This window comes from Megalobrama amblycephala, linkage group LG9 (genome assembly GCF_018812025.1).
Source record: "Megalobrama amblycephala isolate DHTTF-2021 linkage group LG9, ASM1881202v1, whole genome shotgun sequence".
NCBI classification, from domain to species: domain Eukaryota; kingdom Metazoa; phylum Chordata; class Actinopteri; order Cypriniformes; family Xenocyprididae; genus Megalobrama; species Megalobrama amblycephala.
The window spans coordinates 39,731,355-39,756,657 of NC_063052.1; the positions used below are offsets into that span (position 1 = coordinate 39,731,355).

The 25,303-nt window shown below is 37.1% G+C and overlaps 2 protein-coding genes and 1 long non-coding RNA gene across 3 annotated transcripts in view; all 3 read left to right on the forward strand.

The window, feature by feature from the left end:
• Positions 1 to 25,303, forward strand: part of LOC125275880 (patr class I histocompatibility antigen, B-2 alpha chain-like) — a 135,887-nt gene that overhangs the window by 49,253 nt on the left and 61,331 nt on the right. The gene's annotated exons all lie outside the window — the stretch shown is intronic.
• LOC125275887 (H-2 class I histocompatibility antigen, K-B alpha chain-like) lies at positions 8,554 to 10,999 on the forward strand. The gene is made up of 4 exons (XM_048203191.1): positions 8,554 to 8,668; positions 8,789 to 9,052; positions 9,586 to 9,865; positions 10,864 to 10,999. The coding sequence occupies exons 1-3, from the start codon at positions 8,578 to 8,580 to the stop codon at positions 9,843 to 9,845; spliced, it is 615 nt and encodes a 204-aa protein (XP_048059148.1). The 5' UTR covers positions 8,554 to 8,577; the 3' UTR covers positions 9,846 to 9,865; positions 10,864 to 10,999.
• On the forward strand, positions 15,474 to 22,059 carry LOC125275890. The gene is made up of 2 exons (XR_007186529.1): positions 15,474 to 15,610; positions 21,935 to 22,059. It is a non-coding gene; the product is annotated as an uncharacterized LOC125275890 (long non-coding RNA).

Genomic DNA, 25,303 nt, shown 5'->3' on the forward strand with positions numbered 1-25,303 from the left:
ACGCACATGCGCGCAGCAGCGCTCGTTCACTGTGTTTAGCAGCAAAATGGAAATATTTGCACGACTTTCTAAGATTTACAGATGGAGAATAAACTTCTGAAAAGTAAGTTATGCACTGAGGAAAACACCATGTCTCAAACGCATAAAACAGCACAAAATGTATGCCGTTTCTTATGGTGGATCGATTTGATCCATGATCGACTCTAGGGCTGCTTGAGAAAAGCGTGCACATGCAATTACTGTATCTTGACTAGGTAAACGTGGATCAAATTAGCGGGACTGTGTGAACTTCAATTACCTTTTATGAAACCGCTTTAGCCCCAACTCATTTGTTAGGTTCATTCAAGTCAGGTTTTGGAGTTTAATCCTCGCTTTTCTTAGCATCTTTTATGAAACAGCCCTCTAATTACAGCCTCGATTTAATCCAACATAATGTGAAATCTGCTCTTGGTCCAGTGAGTATTAACATGTGTCTGATCTGCAGTACAGGGGAAAGAAGCTGATCCTCAGATAACTGTGTGTTTGTGTCTTATAATGTGACAAAACCGAGAAGAAAAAAAATGTTTAGTGTTGTAGCCTATTGATGCCAAACACTTAGCATTTTGTGCAATTTCAGGTGAATACTGAATTAAATATTGGCATGTTCTGCACATACATTTGTCAAATAACGTATGAAGACTTTATAACACACAAATCAGGAACTAGGCCTACATTTTATGGAATATGGTTTATTCAATATGTATTAATTGTCCTGTTTATTGGACTTTGACAGAATGTTGTGTTGTCTGTTCACAGTTTATGCTATAAATATAGTGTGAAAACTGGGTTTTAATAGAGTTTAAAAAAATAATACTGCTAAAAAACAAATGTAAATTATTTTTACGGTTGGACTTTTCCTCAACATATGACCTCAGGAATGAAAACGAAAGTGTGATTCATCAAGCGGCCAGTGAGGGGCAGTAATGCGCTCAAAACACCCGGAAGACACGAGATGAACTTTTGAACCGTAATCACTTCAAGCGCTGGACTGAAATATAAAGGAGAGAATTAAAGGTTCTCCTGGGTAGAGTAACTTCCTGTTGACGTTCGAAGTGTTGTCAAACAAAACAGAGGCTAGCTAGACCCTCCCTCCTCCTCCTCCTCCTCCTCCCCTCCCATCCGTGCTTCCTGAAACAGTCATGAACGTGCATTTAAAATCATTCTTGTCGGTTATTGGCTGGAGCATGTTCATTATGATTCGTGGTCCAGGCTGCACCAGTTTGTTTTTATTGCCGTTTTCGGAGCTTGTGGCGACTACAGAGACCGCGTTTTTTACAGTGTGTTCAGGGCACAGGCAGCTAGCGGATAGTGAGGAGATGTTTGCTGTATGTGACAAAAAATGTTTTGGCCTAAAAACACGTGACATCACTTAGAGCACCTTTAAATATGTGATCAGTATCTTAAATCATGTTCTGTATAGACAAAGGAATGTTTTTGCTTATATTTTTATATCCTACCCTTTTCTTAGCGATGCACTGCAAGGTACGAACATAGTTTCGCTTGACGGTCGATAGTGACCATAAAATTGCAGTCACAATAGTAGTATAATAGTATTTTCAAAATGAACATATCCAAATGACAGTATTTGTTGAACAAAAATGAATTATTTTTTGTAGGCTAGGTATCAAAATAAATATAGTACAAACTTTGCTAAATTGATTGTTTTAATATCGGAGTACTGAAAAGCACATTTTTCTGTGCATTTAGCCCCGTTGTACTTCAAGGTGAATTCACACTCGCTCAGAAAATATAAAGGTATGCAGCTATGTAAAAAATGTAAAATACTTATTTTGTTCAGCATTGCAAGAGTTTTACTTGCATTTCCACTCACAAAATAATGCTGAGGCAATTTGGGCTATAGGGGTGTGCGATATTTATCATCTACGAATTGTCATTTTAGCTGACATTTGCTATCGAGTGTCACTGACTTTGCAAAAGACGAACAAAACCACGACTTGAGAGTCCAAAACATTCACTGCATGATGAAGCCAGTAATGCTATATGATGGCAAAAATATCCCTGTATGAGTTTTTAAGGCATTAAGGACACCACGTCTCACACATGTGCACTTCATTAAGCTGACAGAAAACAGGTTATACATGCCAGGTGAGATCAGAAGCAACATGTTTAGCCATTTTAGTCTGTTTATGCTTGCGCCGTTTATGACTTTACCCCGGTAAATTGGTTAAAAGTGTTTACCTGACCGCATGCATTATCTATTGCGTGATTGGACAAAACTAGGGAAAAAATAGGATACCATCCAACCTGATAGAACTGGAGAGGATCTGCAAGGAGGAATGGCAAAGGATCCCCAAATCCAGGTGTGAAAAACTCGTTGCATCTTTCCCAAAAAGACTCATGGCTGTATTAGATCAAAAGGGTGTTTCTACTAAATACTGAGCAAAGGGTCTGAATACTTAGGACATGTGATATTTCAGTTTTTCTTTTTTAATAAATCTGCAAACATGTCAACAATTCTGTGTTTTTCTGTCAATATGGGGTGCTGTGTGTACATTAATGAGGAAAAAAATGAACTTAAATGATTTTAGCAAATGGCTGCAATATAACAAAGAGTGAAAAATTTAAGGGGGTCTGAATACTTTCCGTACCCGCTGTACATTTTTTTTTTTGTCCTTGTTGGTTTACAGGTATTTTGTGAATTATTATGATCGTCTCTGTTATTATTTTGATTATGATTTAAATTTCAGTGGTCATGGTAAAACTGCAGGGTGAATTTATGTAACAACCAAGATCCTTTCTTTCAGATCATGTTTTCAATCCTGTCAGGAGACTTTGTATTTGTGTGTGTTTTAATTGTTCTTTTTGTACTTTTGCTAATCATGATTGGGTCATGGGATTGATTACAAGGGAACGTGTGTGATCAAATGTACATCTATAGTATGAAGTGTAAGACTCTGGAGTGTAAAACTGTAAATGTGTCTCTATAAACAACATGTGTTTTATGTGCAATATTGAGAAATAAATTAGCCTTGACTAACTGCATGTGTTCATACTGGTCATGGTGAAACATGATGCTCACTGATATCAGAGATTTCTCTCAGCTCATACAGCAACACTTTCAAAGGAAAGAACTACTAAGATTTGAGATGTTGGCAATCCATGTGGTTTGATTGCGAGGAAGAAGGGAGTTGGACTTGACAAGTTACACATGTTGGCTTTCTCTCTTCCTTTTAATATGTAGGCCAATAGCGCTGTGGCCCGCCTTTGCCCAACTTTCATGACCAATGTAAAGACTCTTCTGTACTCTGACCTGCAGAAATAAAGCACTTGACACACCAGAGACGCTCTCTCAGATTTCATGTGAAACACTGTAGAGCGTCTGGAATATGTTCTCCTTTAAAAACATTTTCTTTATAAAGGTTGTAATTGTCGGGATTATTTCTCACCCTTGTCTAAGTGATGTGCATCAAGGTAAGAACAGAGTTTATTTGTTTTACTGATCCGCAGCAGAGACGCAGTCTTATTCACAAATGTATAAAATAACCCTTAAGTTTGCTTATTTAAAATAGGCCTAGTCTTTTTCATTCATTAATAAACTTTTTTACACTTCTCACAATAACATGACTGCTCTTTAACGTTTTGTTTTGAGCCACTGCAATTAACGTTACAGAACTAAACATGCTTAAATCAAGATTCAAGCAAAATGGCATAAGAAATTAAGACTTGTGTTCTGAAAAATGTGTCAAAATTAAGTGAGTTTAAGCTTGAAAAAAGCAAAACAAAGTAATTTCTGACTCAATTGGAAGATATTCTGTTTTAAGCTTAAACTCACTTAATTTTTGACAAAAATAATGAAGAAAAGCTTATTTTTTTTTGCAGTGTAACTGCTGAAAGTGTTTTGATGTTTCCTCTTTCCATTGCATTGTGGGATATATTGGATTTTATGCACTTCCCTGTATTTGTATCATACTTTATTTCATTATGGTTGTACAGCACTGGTGTTGCTTTTACTGTGCTTTAAAAATAAATATTGATTTGAAGTATATCAAACTATATCTATAGAGCCCATTTTACACAACTGTTGTTGACCCAAAGTGCTTACGAAACACAGTGGAATAAAAAACACATACATGTTTGCATTACTGATTGTATATTAAGCTACTTAGTAAAAGTACAGTTCTGCTGATGATGTATAATTTTCAATGTGACCTGTGATTACGTACAAACTAGATGTGACAATACATTTAAGTGGGCACATCATTATCCTTCAGGACTTTCTTGCAGAAAGGCTTTATATGATTAAAATTGTGAAGGGGTCTATTATCTAAACCTAATCAAAATGCAACTGAAATAATAACCTAATAAAAAAAAAGTGGAACTGAAAATGATTAGTCAATGCAAACGTCTGGCTATACAAACAGCCATGAAATGGGGATTTTAAAACCAGGAGTCTGCAAGGGAGTGGTCAGTGGAAAAGTCTAAGGAAAAAAGAAAGAAAAGTAAATAACAAAAAGAAATACAAGTACAGGTTTGTGTTACTTATCAAATATACTATTGTCGAAGGGTAATTGTCACATTCAGTTTGTTTCAGTTTTGTTTTGATGGACTTTTAGTTTGATTCTCATTGTTTACTGTCCTTGGTTGTCATGTTATTCATTCTCGGATTGATTAACTCATATCTGCACCTTGTTTTCTTCATTAGTTCCGATGCAGTTTTCATTTTCATGTCCTGCGCCACATTGTTTAAATAGCAAATGCATTTGTGCGCCCACGGGGTCTGAAAACAAGGTGTGTTTGGGCAACTGAAAACGACTGAACCACTGACCAACTGAAGTCAATGGCACAATATTTTATTTTTTTGTTATTTAAAGAGTGTGTTAGAAATATGCATGTACACTTCACTTTTTACACACACACAGGGATGCGCAGCAGCACACAAACATGCCAAATATTAAAAATAAAAGGTTTACAATGTAAAAGATTATTATTGGTGGAATCCGTCTTTTCCCGTAGATGGTCTGCTCGCACACGATAACCTTGCGCATGAGCAGATCCGTCTCCTTGCAAGAGAAGCATTCAGTTTTTCAGCTTGCAAATTTTGCCATGTAAATAGTGAATTCTCCATGGCGCGAGTGCAGCTGGCTTTTAAAGGGAATGGGAGATGAGACTCTGATTGCATGTTATACCCAAAACACACATTTACATTTACATTTACATTTATTCATTTGGCAGACGCTTTTATCCAAAGCGACTTACAAGTGAGGAATACAACAAGCGAGTCGTCATGACGAGGCAAATAGACAAGAAGTGCTCACAATAAAAGTTATCGGAAATGCTCAGAGTATCATAAGCTACAATAGAGAGGAAGTGAAAGGATAGGTATAAGAATTTTGTTTTTGTTTTTTTTAAGATGAGGTTAAGTGCTCACGAAAGAGATGAGTTTTCAGCTCTTTCGTGACTCTAGACAATTTTATACATGATGACACACCCATGACTCATTAAGAGAATAGGGACAACCCTTTTAGACCATGCGCCGGGCATTTTTTGCATAATCCTGTTGTGTGTTTTCCTATTAAGTGCATTGTTAAATTAAGTCCTGTATGCCCCAGTCTAAGATTATACAATCTTCTTTCCTCCTTGCACTGAAGTCCGTCCTCTTCCCACTAATGGTTGCATTAAATGCATATACCTTCCCTTTTGCTCATTATCCCAGGAGAGTTGCCATTTTTATTGGTTTCCCATTTAATTGACTTGAGTTCTGATCTGTTCTATCTGCTTCTTCAATCCCTGCAACTCCAGCATGAGCAGAAACCCATAAAAATCTAACTTCCCTGTTTTTTTTGCTGCATCATGTATAAAATTGTCTAGAGTCAGACTGTTGAGTATCCAGAGTAAATAGGACTGAGCTTGAGTATAAACGTATAAAAGTTTTGATTAAACTCATGTCATTTGCTACACTCTGCTGTATTATAAACCAATGAATGAACAAATGGATGTAGGTGGAGCAACACGCTGCCCTGCCTGCTGCTGATTCTAAAGATTTAAGTGGTAATGCCATGTCTGTCATGTCAGTTTTAGTTTTGTTTCACATTCATGTGTTTTGAAATTAGTCTTAGGTCTCCTGTTCATGTCATGTGCTTCCTTTGTTTTGTTTTGTTTTGTTTTGTTTTGTTTTTTTTAATAAAAATGTATTATTATTATTATTATTAAGGCAGTATAAACAAAAAAACAAAAACAAATGTATACACAAAAACAAACATGTAGCCAGGATAACAAAAAAAAGCAATAATGTAATCAATTTACCTCAAGAGGACACAAAGGATGAATAGCTTTGAATAGTTCCCATACATACAGTATACTTGTCTAGATCAATTTTGAATACAGAAAAGTTTGAAAACAAAAAAGCTAAATCTACAACCTCTGGGAAATCACCCTTTTTAAACAAACAATGAACAGAGGAGAGTCTGCTGGCAAAAAGAGTTACATAGTTGACCTTTAAATTTTGTTACGTTCCTTCACTGAGCACAGTCTCTGTAAAAGAGTTCAAACATAAATACTCAAACATAAATATTTTGCATTTATGACCATTTTTAATAAATGATTAGGTCCCAATAGAGTTTTTAAACAGTGGTTTCAAGGTTGCAGTATGTAAAATGAGATCAAGTGGATGACACTACCTGAATTCTTCTAGTCCCATATTCCCATTGGTTGAATACTACACAAAATTGTCATATGTAGTCACACAAAACAAAGAGTCTTTTAATAAACAAGGAGAACACACAGGAGAGTCACAACTACACACTAAAATAAACAATTCTGGACAATGAAACACAGGAAACTGAGGACTTAAACAGGGGATGATTAACTGAAACAGAACGGGTGTGATGGAACTAATGAACAAACAAGGAAACTTACTTGGGAATTAGGAAAACAGGAACAGGTCAAACAGAGTAAAAATGTTACTTCAACAGGACATAACAGAACATAACCTACAGTACAGGGCGAGGCATGTCCTCAACCCATAACGGTCCCCAGCAGAGGAGGAGGTGTGGTGGGGGCTCAGGTGGAGGACGAGGAGCTGGAGAGGGACGTAACCAAACAGGGGCAGCCAGAACAGTCCATGGGGGAGTGGAGGGTGAGGGGAGCCAGTAGCAGAAGTAGCCAGGATGACTGATGGAAACAAAGCCAATGGAAATGAGGCCCTGACTGCATATGGTAAGCAGATGAGGCCTGGCATCACAGATGGTCCTGGAGGCTGAAGGAGAGTTGCAGTGATGAGCATCCGAGGTGGAGCCAAGGTGCCTGAGGAACTGATGCGGAGCCGGTGGGACTGAGGACCGAGTTGGAGCTGGAGGGAGCCGAAGAGGTGGAGAGATGGAGCAAGTCGAAGTCTGACCAAGGCAGACAGGCAGGATGACATCTGACCAAGGGGGGAACCGAAGGACGAGGGAGCCTGGTGGAGCTGCAAGGATGATGTATCTAGTGGAGCTGAGGGAGGGAGGAGCCAAGGCAGAGCCGACAGATTGACAGACTGAAGTGGAGTTACAGAAGCCACAAGACGATTCCACACAGTTTCAGAGGAGGACCCAAGGGACTAAAGTGAACCAGCGGAGGCAGTGTGGACAGACTGGCTGAGTTTGAAAGAGGAGGTAGGAGAGGGAGGCTGGGTGAAAGACACAGGAGACTCGGGAGACGTTGTGCTGGACAGGACCAGCAGATTTCATGCTGGATTGAGACCAGAAGGGGTATAGGAGACGTTTTGCTGGACGGGACCAGCGGGGCCACATGAGATTTCGGGCTGGACAGGGCCACAGGGGTCAGAGGAGACTTTGTGCTGGACGGGACCAGCGGATTTCATGCTGGACAGGACCAGTAGGGGCACACGAGATTTCATGCTAGATGGGATGAGAAGGGGCACAATAGACTTTGTGCTGAACTGGAACAGCGGGAGCACAGGAGACTTCAAGTTGGACGGGACCAGAAAACTAAAGAGACCAAACTAAAGAGATCAAAATGAAACTAAAGAGACTGAACAACAACAAAATACCAGAGATTGCAACAACAACAGACCACAAGCGCTTGTGTGAGGTCATTATGAGATAGCAGCAACTTTAGTTTCAAAGAAATCAAAGACATTTTTATCGCTCATAACTTCAGGAGAAAAATAACATTGTAACTAGACAAACTGCACTGCATTCACGCACACTATCAATTGTAGTATACTTTGAAAGACTAGGCACTCAAAAAAACAAAGTTTATTTTGGGCTTCACCCATTCACAATCTTGGCTCCTCTCCTCTTTGGCAGGTTGATTTACACTCCAAATCTCTGGTTCAACACAAACAATCCGCAAACATTTCGAAGCTTTGTGAAGCATGTTTTGAAAACAATCACAAGTTCTTTGTGTTGTATGTGTTTTCTCAGAGAGACATTACCTACAATACATGTTTACAGCCCTGACCAAAGAAAACATATTCCCTGCGTACATTGCTGAGGCCAAGTCGGATGACAAACAGATCGCTTACTACAATAATGAAGAAAGAGAATGGATTAAGTGAGAATCTGACTGACTGGACCAATGCTCCTGCAGAACCACCTGAAACTAGACAATGGCTTCCTAGATCTGCTGTACGATCTGTCAAAGTGCAGACCATCTGCAAACTGTTCTTGTGAGTTTAGATGTTATTAAGAGAAAACCATTAATCAACATATGACCTCAAGAATTAAAACGAAGGTGTAATTTTATTACTCAGCCATAGCTTCTCATGAGTGTTGTTCTGTGATTGTAGATCATGTTCTTCAGAGAATAACTGGCTGTAAACTGGAGAAACTTCCTGATGGAACAAAGAGTGTGACTGTCTTTGATGAATATGCATTTGATGGAGAGGATTTTATATCATTTAATGCTGACACTATGAAGTGGATTGATAAAAACCCCAAAGCCAAAGAAACTAAAGAGAAATGGGATCATCAAACAAAACGTAAAAAACTCTTCAGGCATTATTTCAAAAACTGTTCTGAGTGGATCCTCACATTTAACAACACACAAAAAAGTAAGTTATGACCACATCATTTTAATTATCTCCTGTCTTTGTGTGTGTGTGTGTGTTTTCACACAATAATTAAAATAGCCTGTTTCACTCTTAATACAGAGGTGAATTATCATTTATTGTCCCCAGTGAGAATAAGTTCAGAATGTAAGTGATATTCTCATTTGCCCTTCGCATTGTAAAACACTCTTAGTTTTGATATAAATTATGAAATCTATCCAGTGACTGAGAAACAGATCCAGAGAAAGTGAGAAGTGTGCAGAGTGACTTGTTTACCAGTTAAAGTTAAGTTACATTGGATTAAACAGCAAAAAAAGAGAGAAAAATTCCCAAAACTGAAACACCCGAAATTAAAAATTCCATCATTTACTCACCCTCACGTTGTTCCGAACCTTTATGACTTTATTCAGCAGCACAGGAAGAGATTTTTTAAAGAAAATTAAGAATACAGTTTTTTTTACAGCACAGAAAGACAGAAGCAAATTATTTGTAATGTTTATTTGTTAATTGTATTTGTTAATCATTTTCTGCTCCAGGATCTCCAGATGTTCATGTCTTTGCGAAGAAATCTCCTGATGCTGAATGTAAGCTGAATCTGACGTGTCTGGCCACTGTTTTCTACCCTAGAGATGTTGAGATGATAATTAGATTGAACAAAACTGAACTTGAGAACCAAACATCTTCTGAAATCAGACCAAATGGTGATGAAACCTTTCAGATGAGAATCAGTGTGAAGATCGACAGAAACCACAAAGGATCTTATGACTTGTCTGCTCATTCACAGCAGTCTGACTGAACCAGTTTCAGTAGAATGGGGTAAATATCATCATAAATTCAGTGACTCAAAGTTGTTGCAAAAGAACATCACTGTAAAAAGTAATTCAGGGGACCTGTTATCACAACTAAACTTCAAATTTTTGCAATAATTGAATTTAAAAAAAATTAAGTTGTAGTTATTAACAATAAGGGCAGTACAGGAATCATAAACCAACAGGCAGAGGGTCGAGGCAGGCGGCAGACAGGGATAAACAATAGCAGGCAGGCAAGTAGGCAGGCAGCAAGAATCAGAGTCCAGAATAACAGTCCAATTGATAACAGGTAAGCAAACAGGAATGAACACACAGAAAATGTTAACCGTGGCTGAACAAGACTTCGCAAAAAGCTGCGTGTGAGTGTGTGTTTGGGTATAGTGCTTGGGTATTGAGGAGATTGGCAGGCAAGTGTGTGTGTAATCAGTCCCAGGTATATGTGGTGTATGGGTAATGAAGTCCAATAGAAAACTAGTACTCGGGAGAGGGCTCCCTCTGGCGGCCCGAGAGATCTGGGACCCAATTGTGACATCTATCATGTTGAAGTTTTTGTGTTATTGTGCTGAAGAGTATCGTGAAGGTAAATGCTATTGACTCTAGAAACAATGACTGCACTAACACCAGTGATAAGTATCTTACTTGTTTATTGAATTTTTCTATAAATCACATTCTAAATAAGTTACAGTAAACTAAGCATGTGCTTTGATAGCTGTGGATTTGAACTGAAGTTTGGAGTGACTCTCAACTCAAGTTTGTTGGTTGAAAATAACTTTAATTTGAAGTTGTCATAGCTAAAAAAAGTGATGCAAACAGTTGCATTATTTATTTATTTTTCTTGGTGAATACTGAAATAGATTCTTGTTTTTTTTTGTTTTTTTTTTTTTTTTGCCACAAACAATTAATACTTTATATATATATATATAATATATATATATATATATATATATATATATATATATATATATATATATATATAATATTATTTATTATTTTTTCATTCTGCAGATGGAAAACTGTGGAAAACTTCTAACTGTGAACCAGAAACTGGATGGCGTGTTATAGTAGGAGTAGTAGGAGCAGTAGTAGGTGTGTTTGTACTTGTAGTTCTCGCTGTTGGTTGTTTCATCATCAAAAGGAGAAGGTCAAATGGTGAGTAATAATGCAACACTGTTGCTTTAAATGTCTTGTGTTTAAAAATCCTTTTTTTTTTAAGTATTAGAAGATTAGTTAGTTGAAAATTATTAAAAAAAAAAGACTTACCCTCAAGCCATCTTAGATGTTTAAGACTTTCTTCTTTCTGATGAACACAATCAGAGAAATATTAATAAATATCCTGATGCATCCGTGCTTTATAATGGCAGTGAACAGGATCAATGAGTATGAGCTGAAGAAAGTGTCTCCATCATAAATATGTGCGCCACATGGCTCCGGGGGTTAATAAAGTCCTTCTGAAGCAAAGCGCGTTTGTGTAAAAAAATCCATGTTTAAACAAGTTATGAAGTCAAATATGTAGCTTCCGCCAGACTGCCTTCCGTATTCAACGTACACAGAAAGTGTAAACTGGCGTCGCATCAGTTACACTTTTTCTGTAAGTTGAATAGGGAAAGACTATAGCGTAAGCTTTGTGAACTGTGAGAGTTTTACACTTTCTGTAAAACTTTCATAACTTGTTTAAATATGGATTATTTTTTACACAAACACATCACTTAGCTTCAGAAGGACTTTATTAACCCCCGGAGCCATGTGGAGCACATATTTATGATGGATAGATGTGGATGGAAGCTTTTACTTCAGCGCATACTCATTGATCCTCGTTCACTGCCATTATAAAGCTCAGGATGCGTCAGGATATTTATTAATATTTCTCTGATTGTGTTTATCAGAAAGAAGAAAGTCATATATACCCAGGATGGCTTGAGGGTGAGAAAAGCTTGGGCTCATTTTTATTTGAAAGTGAACAAATCCTTTAATTACTCACCCTCATGTCGTTCCACACCCGTAAGACCTTCGTTTAGCTTCAGAACACAAATTAAGATATTTTTTTTAATTTCCCATAGAAACAATGAAATTACCACATTCAAGGTCCAGAAAGGTAAAAACATTGCTAAAACAGATCATGTGACTGCAGTGGTTCAAACTTAATGTTATGAAGCGACGAGAATACTTTTTGTGTGCAAAAACAAAACAAAAATAACGACTTTGTACAACAATTTCCCTTTTCACCCCGTCATTCTCCTACACAGTTTATGTTGAAGACACATTGCAGAGCTTCTGTGTTCTACATTAGAATGCCCGACTCATTATTGGCCGGCTCCTGCGTCAGAATCACACGTGTGCATCGTGCTTATCACGTGATCATCTTTGGCCAATACTGAGCCGACGTTCTGACATAAACATGGAAGCGCTGAACTGCATCAACTGCATAGAAGACTGACAAGGAAAAGACAGAAATTACCTCGATGAGGTGATTTCATTGCTTTCTATGGGAGATAAAAAATCTCTCGGATTTCATCAAAAATATCTTAATTTGTGTTCCGAAGATGAACGAAGGTCTTACGGGTGTAGAACGACATGAGGGTGAATAATTAATGACAGAAATTTAATTTTTGGGTGAACTAACCCTTTAAAGTCATTTTATGAACCATGACAGTTTCACACACTGTTCGACAGTAGAAATATGGGAATGGGAATATGATCTGTGCATTATTCTTGAAGTTATGGACGTGAAATGTACATACTTGATTCAGTTAGCGGCTGTGCTATTTTTGTTGTAAGCGCATATTATCAGACTCATTAAGGGTTACAACGCAACAGAAACATTTGGAGGCTTGATATGAAAGTTTAAAGTCTCTGGTTTTGTATGCAAAAAGAATTTTTGTGCTACCTATATGATTCAAATTTTATTGGCTTTTAAAGAGAGACACGCAAATGGGAGCGCCGACGCTCCATCCGGTCTTAAGGGGTTAATTATTTGGATTTTATTTGATGGACACAGATAACAAATGTATGATAAGTGTATATAAGAACAGGATATCTGTATGTACTCACGATGAGGTTTCTTCTGTATTGTTTTTAGGTCTGATGACAAATGTCCGCTATTATGGTGGAATGAATGAGCAGTTACCAGGACAGAGATGATGAGTATGACTGTAACAGAGGAAAATATTGTGATATACTTAAAATTCTGGTTCATTCGTAAGAAATAACAATATTCATAATTACTAGCTCCATTTTGCAAAAAGTTTTTCATTTTTCGCTTTTGTTTTTCCAACTGTTTTGAATGTGTCACTTTGATAAGAAAACTCATGACACACTGTTTATTATGTTCCTTCATGCATAGTTAAAATGTGTGTTTTTTTGTTTTGTTTAGTTTTTTTTTTTTTTTTTTTTTTACAATTTAAGATTTTCTTGAAACATAATATGTGTGTTAAATGAAATGTAATTCTTTTTATAGCAGTGAAACATCAGAGTGAAAATGCTCCTTTCTATCTTTCTAAATCAAATGATAAACAAATTCATTAACCACTTCTGGCTGCTGAGTTGCACAACTGTTGTTGTCTATCTTGTGTTTTTGTGTGTTAAAGGGGAAGTGTGTGATTTCTGCACCAATAAAATCACCAAACAGGACTGGAAAAATAATAATGACTGTTTCAAAAACTCCTCTTTTCTGTCATGCAGTACACCAGAAGACTGCAATGGCTCGTTTCCACCAAGCGGTACAGTACAGTACAGTATGCAATTATGTCGGTTTCTATTGTCAGAAATTGTGAATGGTGCCAAAATCCCAAACTGTAAGTTACCACTTTTTGGGACCCTTCCATTGGGGTACCAAGCAAAGTAGTCTGGTACCTAAAGGGTGGAGGTATACACTCACTGCAGAAAATTGATTGGTTGACAGAGAATCGTCACTAGTGCATGCAACAAGTGTCAATATAACCTGCAGCTCCTCATGTTGATGATAAAAGAGAGACTGACATGACATAAATTTGTCTTTACTACAAAATATCAAAGCATAAACGAACACACTCCATCTGAGGTGCAAGCCAAGAAAGATAAACCAAAATTCAACTTTTCAGTGAATACAACTTTTTGCAAGAGAGTGTGCAGTCATATATTTCATATACGTTTGGATATACTACAAAATATACCAAATGTTCAAAGCAAATTAAGAATATTGTAAATCAACACTGGAATTTTTTGCAATCTGATAATAAACTTCCAGCCTTTCAGGATTCCAGTGAAAGCTTTTATAAATCGCAAAACAAAAGCTTTCATTTATTTCATGTAGTAAATCATAAGTGGGAAATGCAAATAGAGGATTGCACAAATTTCTGATTATCACTGTAAGATGTAATATGCTAAACTTAAATGTGATGAATGGCCATGAAATGCACCTTATGATGATAAATTATGAAAGTCTATTAAGAAAGTCAATGTAAAAATGTTTGTTTTGTGGTTTTTTTCTTATAGAGAGATGTTTGATACTATGGCAAAGGACACTCTAAATGTGGTAATTTACAAAAATAAACTGATGTTGAAAATATATCAGTAATCCGCACGTTGTAGAATTCAAAACAGAGTCTGTATCATTTATTGTATTGTACTGCTGTATTTTTTGCTGTCACTACCAGGAAGTTTTAGGAGGGAAATTATTCAAATACTCACAATGCACATACAATCAGGATGTTAAAATAGCAGGAAATGTAGGTGGGAGGAGTGAATGACCTGCAATCTTCCACTCTCATTGCCCAAAACTGAGGTGCCCTTGAGCAAGACACCTAACCCCTAATCACTCCCCGGGTGCCACACCAAAAATGGCTGCCCACTTCTGGCTGCCATTGGCTGCATGTTCAATACTTTGTCACTTGTTGGGGTCCCCTTGAAACATTTCTGTTGTGATCTGTGTTGCAGCGTGTTTCTTTATTTGGTTGTGTTGTGAGTATTTGCAGCATGTGTGTTATTAAACTGATTTTAATTTTCTTCAGTTGCAGCACATTGTGTGCTCTCAGCCATTTATTTCATGAAAACCTTCATTTTATGAAACCCTGATTTAAATTATTTGAAACCCTGTCTAGATATTTTCTATTTAGTTTTGCACCTATTTCTCTGTGTTTTTAAATAGTATTGATTGTATTTTTAAATCTGTAATAATGCATTGACACTTGTGTGTCCCTATAGTGCTCCAGTAGTATCTAATTGTGATGAGATAACAGTGCTGGCAATGAGATAACAGTGTCAAATGCATGATTGTGGCTTTTTGGACAATGTGTTGTTTAATGTGCAATAAAAGCAATAACTGTCTTGATTGTGAGTGTGTTTATGTCCTGGACATGGTGTAACATGATGAAGCCTACATGGCTGAAAGATGTTCACATAAGACATTTTTTTTTTAGTTCATGAAAAAATATCTAAACATTTATTTTAAAAAAAGCAAAAAATCTAATGTAGCCTACATTTAATAACTGTGATCATCAAAAAAGCTGTGATAAGCGTTGTATTTTGTGCTTCATCACATTATAATACTGTTACTGTACTGCAGTAGGAGCTGGCAAATCGCAAGCTGATAACAAAAATGAAAGTGTTTTTTTAAGCTTGTCAGTCGGCACACTCGGCACCATAGAGACGCTTTCATCTTTAATAGGAAAAATAGTCTAAAATAGTATAATGGTTCACATGTCTAAACATATTTTCTTTATAGTTTGGCTTATTTTTCAAACTCTTCTAAGAGATGCTCATCAAGCTGAGCACAAAGGTAAGCACATTTTACTTCTGATCAGCAGAGAAACCACGCAGTTTATTAACAAATATAGCAATAAACTAAACCTTTTGAGTTTTACATTATATTATATTATTATTCGCGTAAGCCGCGTAACAACACGGACTCGTTCATTCAATAGTATTTGTGAGCTGAAAGCGATGTGTAGGCTATGAGTTACACGAAATAAGAGGGAATCTGACGAGCATCAGAACGCTAGTGGTCACATGACTCAGGAGACGCATTTCATCTGAAACGCAAGTACCAGGTAACGGCAGTGCGTCTTAACTGACCACTCGAGATCTGATGCGAACAAATCTTCCCTTCCGTTCTGTCAGATCCGGGCGAGTCCTGGAGATTCCAGGAGAGGTGAAAAAGTCAATAGCCTATTTATAGAGCCTGTTTGCATTTTGCTCAAATGCTGTTGACCACAGGCCAGCATCATTGCTGAAGTGGGGGGGAAGGTGTAAATGCCAGTTTTTATCTGACCTTTGTCTAATTGACAGATTTTATTTTTTATCTCATCTCATGCTTGTTAGAAATCAAATACACTGCTGAACAATAACCACTCATATCTATAATATTTATTTCCTATATTTTATCACAATTTTATGATTGGTTTATGTACTACAAACACTGTGCATTAAGGTCTCGTGGATTTTATACAGTTAAAAAATACAATTTAAAATAAATTTTAAAAATAAATTAAAAATAAATAAAAAAGATCACAGAATAGGACAGAAAATATACAGTATACCTGTCAAAAGTTTGGAAACATTACCATTGTGTAATGTTTTAGAATTAAGTCTTTTCTGCTCACCAAGGCTGCATTTATTTGATCAAAATACAGTAAAAACTTTGTAAAATATTATAGCAATTTAAAATAGCTGTTTTCTATGTGAATATAGTAAAACAATTTATTACTGTGATCAAAGCTGAATTTTCAGCATCATTACTCCAGTCTTCAGTGTCACATGATCCTCCAGAAATCATTCTGATATGATGATTTGATGCTCAAGAAACATTTCTGATTATTATCAATATTGAAAATAGTTGTGCTGCTTCATATTTCTGTGGAAACCATGATGCCATTCAAACATTTGTGGTATATTAAAAAAAGAGTAAAAATAATACTTAATTCAGCAAGGATGCATTAAATTGATCAAATATGATATTATTAATGTTACAAAAGATTTCTATTTGAAGGGTTAGTTCACCCAAAAATGAAAATTCTGTCATTTATTATTCACCCTCATGCCGTTTTACACCCGTAAGACCTTCATTAATCTTCGGAACACAAATTAAGATATTTTTGTTGAAATCTGATGGCTCAGTGAGACCTGCATAGGGAGCAATGACAGGTCTGAATGAAGGTCTTACGGGTGTAGAACGGCATGAGGGTAAGTAATAAATGACAGAATTTTCATTTTTGGGTGAACTAACCCTTTAATAAATGTAATAAATGCTGTTCATTGAACTTTCTATTCATCAAAGAATCCTGAAAAAATCCACAAAAAAATGAAGCAGCACAACTGCTCAAGGTGTATGTGGCAGCTATTGCAGAGTATCACCCCCATTTCTGGCCAGTCAGTAGCTGGGAACGAGCTGGTTGTTATGTTCCTTAAAGGGGCCTGAAAGCTGAAACCGCTCACCCACATTTGGTTTGACTTTTCCTTCAATTCCCCATTCGAGCCGCTACAGTCGGCCAACTTGTGGGCGCTATTAATTAAAGCCTCTCTATTGCTGACACCAACATCGGTTAAGTGAGTTGGAAACCTGCAGGCACTTTCCATTAGTGCCTCCTGCCTTGAGTTTGGACAAAATAACATTAAGGTCATCCTTAATCCATGGCACTTAATCCATTATGTGCCTAAGGTGCTCTCCACTCACTTCAGAGCACAGCCTATAATCTTGACAGCTCTCAACAACTCCTGCTGTGCCCAGTTCAGGCCCTTAGAGTGTATATTGAGCGCTCCAGCCACTTCCGACTCTTGGAGCAGCTTTTTGCGTGCTTCAGAGGCCACACCAAAGAGCTGCCGGTGAGGAAGAAAAGACTGTCCCATTGGATTGTGGATGTGATTATGGTGGCCTACACATCATTAGGCCTGCAATGTTCTATTGGACTCCACCTGGGGAATGGGTTGGTCATTGCCCTCTACATTTGCCAGGTTCTACTGTATAACCTGGACATCCCCGCACTACTGCCATGAATACTGTCTGCTTGAGGGCCAGACTATGGTGTGCTGGATGTCACTAAGTCTGTAATGTGCATCGTGCTCCCTGGATGGTGGTGATTTTCTAGGAGGGTTTCGGCTTCTGTTAGTCCAAGCTCGATTCATTTCCATATGGCTTCCCTTGCAGTTTGCCAGCCTGCTTAAGTTTTCTTATGTCAGGCGCCACTGCCATTAGTTCACTGTCCAATGCACCCACAGTTGAGGCCCCCTTTTGGCTTGGACCAGGGGTGGTGAACGTCGGTCCTGGAGAGCAACAGTTTTGCATAAATTGGGCGCAATGCTGAGAGAAAGAGAATGCTTCAGTTGCTTTTTTAAAAAAAAGAAATTTTAAATTATTTATTCAATACTCTTCAGTTTTCTTATGGCTATTCCATCCAAATCTTTTGCTGACGTATTTCTCATACTACCAGCAATTTTCACCTTTCAGTTGTAGCTAATATTCAAATAGTTCAATTTCAGAAATTTTGGTTTGTACTTTTATAAAATATTGTCCTGCTGCACTTATTATCATTGAATTGACTTTATCTGCACGTACTTCATTTGCATATTATATGCACTGTCCAGCCTTTTATATCCTTCTGTCATTGATTTAGTTAAACTGTTAAATAAAATAAAAATAAATTGACTCAACTGCTGTAGAGGTGTCATTTATATTTTAAAAGGTTTTCCCTGAACTTTGTTGACGTACCACTGAAGTGTAGTTGAAATATTAATGTTGTTTCAACATTAAATTGGTTTTATGTTGTCATTACATTTCAGTTGTATTTTCAGTGTTTCAACAAAAGTGATTTAGAATCATCATCACATTGTAACATTGATCAAACAGTATTACCAAAGAAAATATTTGTTAATTTCTATATTGACATCGGTGAGAATCAATCATAGTGTAGCATTATTTCAACATTAATTGTAATGTTAATTTAATGCAATTAGCGTCGACGCATCAACATTGACTCAACTTTGTTTCAATGATTGCTTCCCACACAGCAAAAGGACTCCGTGGCGGATCCACCGCGGATGTATCGCGCAGAGGTGGAAAGTCCAGGGCTCAGAAAGTAAAAGTCCTGCCATGTTTTTTTTTTTTCCACCTGCTGAAACAGTGTTAAAGTTAATGAGATAAATAAGTGATTAATTGAGTGATGATTGAGCATTATTGAAGACACCTGATGATAACAAGCAGAATCACCAAAGGAGAAAATCACAATTTTTAAGATACCATCGTGGAGATGAGGGTTTGTTTTAGTTGGGCTCTTGTCTTGACCCTTCACTTTTTAATATTAAATTTTGTTTGGGCTGTTTTAACTGAGTTAAAGGTCCCATTCTTCGTGATCCCATGTTTCCAACTTTAGTTAGTGTGTAATGTTGTTGTTAGAGTATAAATAAAATCTGTAAAATTTTAAAGCTCAAAGTTCAATGCCAAGCGAGATATTTTATTTAACAGAAATAGCCTACAATGAACGGCCTGTTTGGACTACATCCCTCTACTTCCTTCTTTAATGACGTCACTAAAACTGTGTTTTGACTAACCTCCGCCCACAGGAATACACAAAAAAGGGGGCGTGGTCTTGTTGCGCTCCCACGGAGAAGAGCAAGAGTTGCGTTTGTAAAGTGTGTTTGTCGCCATGTCGTCGAAACGCTGTTATTTTCATCCCGCAGTCCAATCACCTTTATTTGGCCTTCCCAGGGACGCTGTACTTAGAAATCAGTGGTTACAATTTATGTTTAACTCGGTTCCCGAAAATTATAATCCACGTTAAACTATGGGCAGCACATTTTACTGAGGACAGCTTCCTCAATCTCAATCAGTTTAATGCCGGATTCGCACAAAGATTATTTTTGAAAGATGGAGCAGTTCCCTCTTTGTCTGGAGAAGGCGTTGTTTGTGGACCACAACCGGTAAGTGCATTTTATTATTTACGTTGGTGCGTTTAACAGTTTCTGTAACTTATCACACAAAGGGCAACGCTGTTTAGCTTTGTTAACTAGATGGCAATTGAAACTTATCCGACCAAAACCTTTAAAAAGTGTAGTAATTCAACCGGACACCATCGATTGTTGGTGTTTGTTATGATCAGTTTAAATTATTTGTTGATTATATCTGTTGTTTACTGTTTAACCACATGCTGGTTTAGCTGCAGCCACGCGAATCATTGTTCTATGTTTAGGCATATGTAACGTTACCTACTGTAAATAAACAGCTTACCATTGTGATACATCCTGCAAAAGACGTGTTTGCACAGGTTCTACTTGATCCTCTTCATCTATGTTCTCCGGGTCTGATTCCGGCTCAAATTGATAGGGTAAAATTAAAGACATGTTTACAATAACACTGAGCGCGTGCATCTCCCCGTTATGGTAAGAGGCGTGACCTTTCCGGGCAAGGTGCGCTCAGAGCTGTCGAATCACAACACAGGAACCGCTGGCACAATCAGAACTCGTTGCGTATTTCTGAAGGAGGGACTTCATAGAACAAGGAAGTCATCAGCCCGTTTTTATGACAGTGGAAACAGCGGTATACAGATAAGTAAATTATGTGAAAAATACTGTGTTTTTTTACACGCGAAACATGAACACATGTTATATTGCACACTATAAACACAATCAAAGCTTCAAAAAACCACGAAGAACGGGACCTTTAAAACAGCCAGACAAGCAGAAAGAAAAGATGATCAGGTTTGTTGGTTATGTTTTCACATGCTTATTACTTGGTCTGAATCACTGAACTCATTTGGAGCTTAATCTCTGAGTTAGATTCACATTATTGATTACAGCAGAACTGTGATTCTACAGCAGAAGATCCAGCTTTTTTTTTTTTTCAAAATAATTCAAAGGTTTCATCAAAAGTTGTTCTTAGAAAAAATTAAAAAAAGAGGCTCTCATGTAGACACACAGATATCAAGAATCAGCCTGTGAATCTCAACAGTGGTGACCATCAAAAAGCATGTTGCAGTGCATTCTGGGAGCCACCAATCAAAATTCATCCATGGCTCCCATCATGCATTGCTGCATGAATAAATTATGAGCTGAATTGTCTTAGTAATTTCCTTTATTCTCATATTTTATTTTGTTCCGTTTATGCGACTTTTTAGTAGCTTGTTTTCTGATGTTCAGAGTTGATCTGTTGATCAGAATATGTTGCTTGTCACCGTCGTTGAGATTCACAGGCTGATTCTTGATGTCTGTGTGTGCCTGAGAGAAAGATTTTTTTTTTTTTTTTTTGAAGAGAACAACTTTTAAGAAATCCCTCAGATTATATTGATAAAGCTGATCTTCTGCTGTAGAATCACAGTGCTGCTGTAATCAATAATGTAAATCTAACTCAGAGATTGGGCTCTAAATGAGTTCAGTGATTCAGACCAAATAATGATTATGTGAAAACATAACCAACACCACCTGATCATCTTTTCTCTTTGCTTGTCTGGCTGTTATAACTCAGTTACAACAGTCCAAAGAAATTCTAATAGTAAAAAGTGAAGGGTCAAGAGCCCAACTAAATCAAACCATGACCTCTGTGATGGTGTCTTAAAAATTGTGATTTTCTCCTTTGGTGATTCTGCTTGTTATCATCAGGTGTCTTCAATAATGCTCAATCATCACTCAATTAATCACTTATTTATCTCATTAACTTTAACACCGCTTCAGCGGGTGGAAAAAAAAATATGGCAGGACTTTTACTTTCTGAGCCCTGGACTTTCCACCTCTGCCGCAAACGGACCCGTATCGGAGTCCACTTGCTCGCAGTGACGGATCCGCAACGAAGGCGGATCACGGACCCGCCTTGGCTCCGCACTGCATCCGCTCCGCATCCGCGATTTAAACCTTACCTCCGCGGCGGGTCCGTGTGGGACCCGCAAATTGTTACAACCGTTACAGTAAAGGCGCGTGCGCGTCCGCGGATCCGACATGGGTCCGCTCAAGATCCGCTGATTGACAGTAGAATTTATGGTGCCGCCCGGATGCGGACCTGATCCTCTGGACGGCGCCGAAACGGATGTGACAGTCACGCGGATTTGGCGACTGTTGTGCTCTTCTGTTGTGTGTGTGTGTGTGTGTGTTTTCATTGTTGTTTGTTTTATATGTTCCTCAGAGAAACACTTCCTGCACTACAAGTTTACAGTCCTGACTAAAGCAGACACATTCCCAGAGTTCAGTGCTGTGGGTGTGTGTGATGACAGACAGATCAAACACTACAATAATGAAGAAAGAGTCTGGATTCTGACTGAAGATGTCTGGACTGAACCTCCTAAAGATCCACCTGATTCTAGAAACTGGTTCATTCATCAGATCAGGACTCTGACAAACTGCACAAACTGTTCTGGTGAGATTCATGATTTACTCATTAATTAGCAAGTATTATATTTACTTTAAGCGTCTAATCAGTGATGATATTCTGTGATTGTAGAGCTTCATGTTCTTCAGAGAATAATTGGCTGTGAACTGGAGAAACTTCCTGATGGAACAGTGAATCTGACTGTCTTTGATGAATATGGATTTGATGGAGAGGATTTTATATCCTTTAACTATGATACTATGAAGTGGATTGATAAAAACCCCAAAGCCAAAGAAACCAAAGAGAAATGGGATCATCAAACAGAACGAAACCAGTTCATCAAAGATTTCCTCAAGAACTGCACTGACTGGATCTCAACATTTAACAACTCAAAAAAGAGTAAGTTCTAATTATATCATTTTAAATTAATACATTGATTGTGTATCTTGATAAAGAGGTGATTTATCATAATTCAGTAACAAATACTTTTTTGTTGAAAAAGTTGAAAATGTTCTCATTTGGTTTGATCACTTATTTATTTATTTATTTATTTATTTATCAAGGACAATGCACAGAAAAACATTAATCTCAAGTAGAGAGAAGATGCTCTGCACCAGATTTAGCTATTAGTTTAGCTATTGTGTTTGATTCTCCTCTCCGTGTGCAGAGCAGTCTAGTCTAATCTGGTTCACTGCTCAGCCCAGTTCAGTCTTTCTCTGCAGGGCTTGGATTCTGTTCTCTGGATCAGTCCTGTTGTCGATGTGCTATCTGGTTTCAGCTTTCTGTCTGCTGAACGGATCTGATTTTGACTAATAAACTGCTCTTTACAAAATGAAACCCTTTTAATTTGGTTTAAAATATAAAAGACAAGTCTTATATATATACATATGTATGTCAGCTAATGATGTTATTAGATTATTAATTATGCATAAAATTTTTGGTTAAAGCGATAGTTCACCTAAAAAAATGATCATTATGTCATCATCAGTATTTTTTAAGAATATAAAGAACTTTTTTTTTTTTCACAGCACACAGAAACAAATAATTTGGAAATATTTATTTGTAAATTTCATTATAATTTTATGTTTCTCCAGGTTCTTCAGATGTTCATGTCTCTGTGAGGAAAGCTCCTGCTGATGACAGTAATCTGGTTCTGACGTGTCTGGCCACTGGTTTCTACCCCAGAGATGTTCAGATGAACATTAGATTGAACAAATACAATCTTAAGCATCAAACATCTTCTGGAATCAGAGCAAATGATGATGGATCCTTTCAGATGAGAATCAGTGTGAAGATCAACAGAAACCATGAAGGATCTTATGATTGTCATGTCATTCACAGCAGTCTGACTGAACCAGCTTTAGTAAAATGGGGTAAAGTCCCAGTTCATTTTTGAGTGAATATGTGCAGAATCCTTCTGCATGTATAACATATGATATGAAGCTTAATACAAGCCAATGCTATTAATATTGCTTGCCACAAACAATTACAGTAAAGTGCCTCATTTCACTTCAGCAGGTTAAATGCATTTAAATGTTTGTTTTTTTCTTCATTCTGCAGATTTTGACTGTGAAACGGAAACTCGATGGCGTTTTATAGCAGCAGCAGCAGCTGTGGTCGCAGGTCTAGGGTTTTTGTTTTGGCTTTGTTTAAAAGTTCAAAAGGTGAGTTCTAAATATTCAACATGATCATTATCTTAAAATATATTTTAAAATGTATGAATCAGGGGTATATCATTCAGTATTATATACTGAATGATATAGAAACATCTGAACTAATGATGATGATTAGGGTTCGATGATGTTTGATGATGTTTAAAATTACTCAGTAGTTTAATATGTGGTTCTAAGATTAATGCATTAAAGTGTTGAATTCTGCATCTATGTACTCGTGCTGAAGTGTTTATAAACTTCTGCTTTATCTTTTATGATTTTCTAGGCTCAAAGTCATAATGTTGTAGGATCACAGACTTCAGTCCCTAATCCTGACACTGAACAAGCTGCGGTCAGTCTGTTCAAGTATGAGACAGGAGTCACACTACTGACCTAATATTATTTATTATCAGAGAAAACCTGTTCACTTCTTAATATTCTGTATTATTATTATTTTATGATTTGTTCATTGATTGAAAGCAATCTGAGGCACATCTTCATATTCATTTGTTAATGTGAATATGCATTTCTATTGCTCTGATTTATTTTTAAGTGAATTTTTGAACCGGCTCATATTATTGACATTACCTGAGCAGTTTAGTTTATGCAAGCTAGAAAACTTGTGCAAGAACACGCATGTATTGCATGGACAGAGCAAAAACGTTTAAAATGCATGTGCATTAACTTGAAGGCTTGTCCTGTTTGACTTGTTGTTTATGCTGCTAAGCTGAATGTATAACAGAATATCTGCTTCATCACGATCTTATCAACAACACTGAAGTATGAGAGTATGCGGGTTATCTATCACTCAGACACACGTTAAAGTCACACTCATTATAGCAGTAATAACAAGGTCCTGCCGTTACTTTCAGAATTGTCGTTGGATGGTGGAAAAGTAAAGACTGTTAAAGTGAAAATAAAATATTCCTGTCATCGTGTAGAGCTGCAGTTATACTCAGATAGAAACCCACTCTTCCATAGCTAGAGGTCAAGAACCAGCCCTGGTACAAGATGCGTTAAATTAAATGTATAAATAAAAAATACTTGGGGAAAGTTTTCTTTCTTCTTGCTGTTAATGTTGATGTGGGTTGATATTGTGGGTGAGAGGAAACAGATGCTCACAGGACAACAAGTGTTGAAAAAATGAATATTTTAGCTTGTATACACTGTAAGTCTCTTTGGATGTCTGATAAATGCATAAATGTGCCTTTCATAGGAGAAATCTGTTTTCATAGTGCACTGTAATAAATGAATGCATCTTCACTAAGTGTTCATGAGTCCTTTAATGAGCCCTTTCAGAGTTTAAATGAACAAAACAATTCATTCAGAAGTTTTTTTCTTTGTCTCTAATGCATATTTTATTAACTAAATCTGAATGATCAATGATTCCCAAAGAGACCCCAACTGCTGGAGAATCCCACTGATTTCACTCATATCTAAATGTGATGAATGAATCTGCTGCATATGATTCTGTAAACATGTTATTCTGAGTGTTTGTGTGGCATATACTCACACTTGCCTTGTAAGAGCTTTT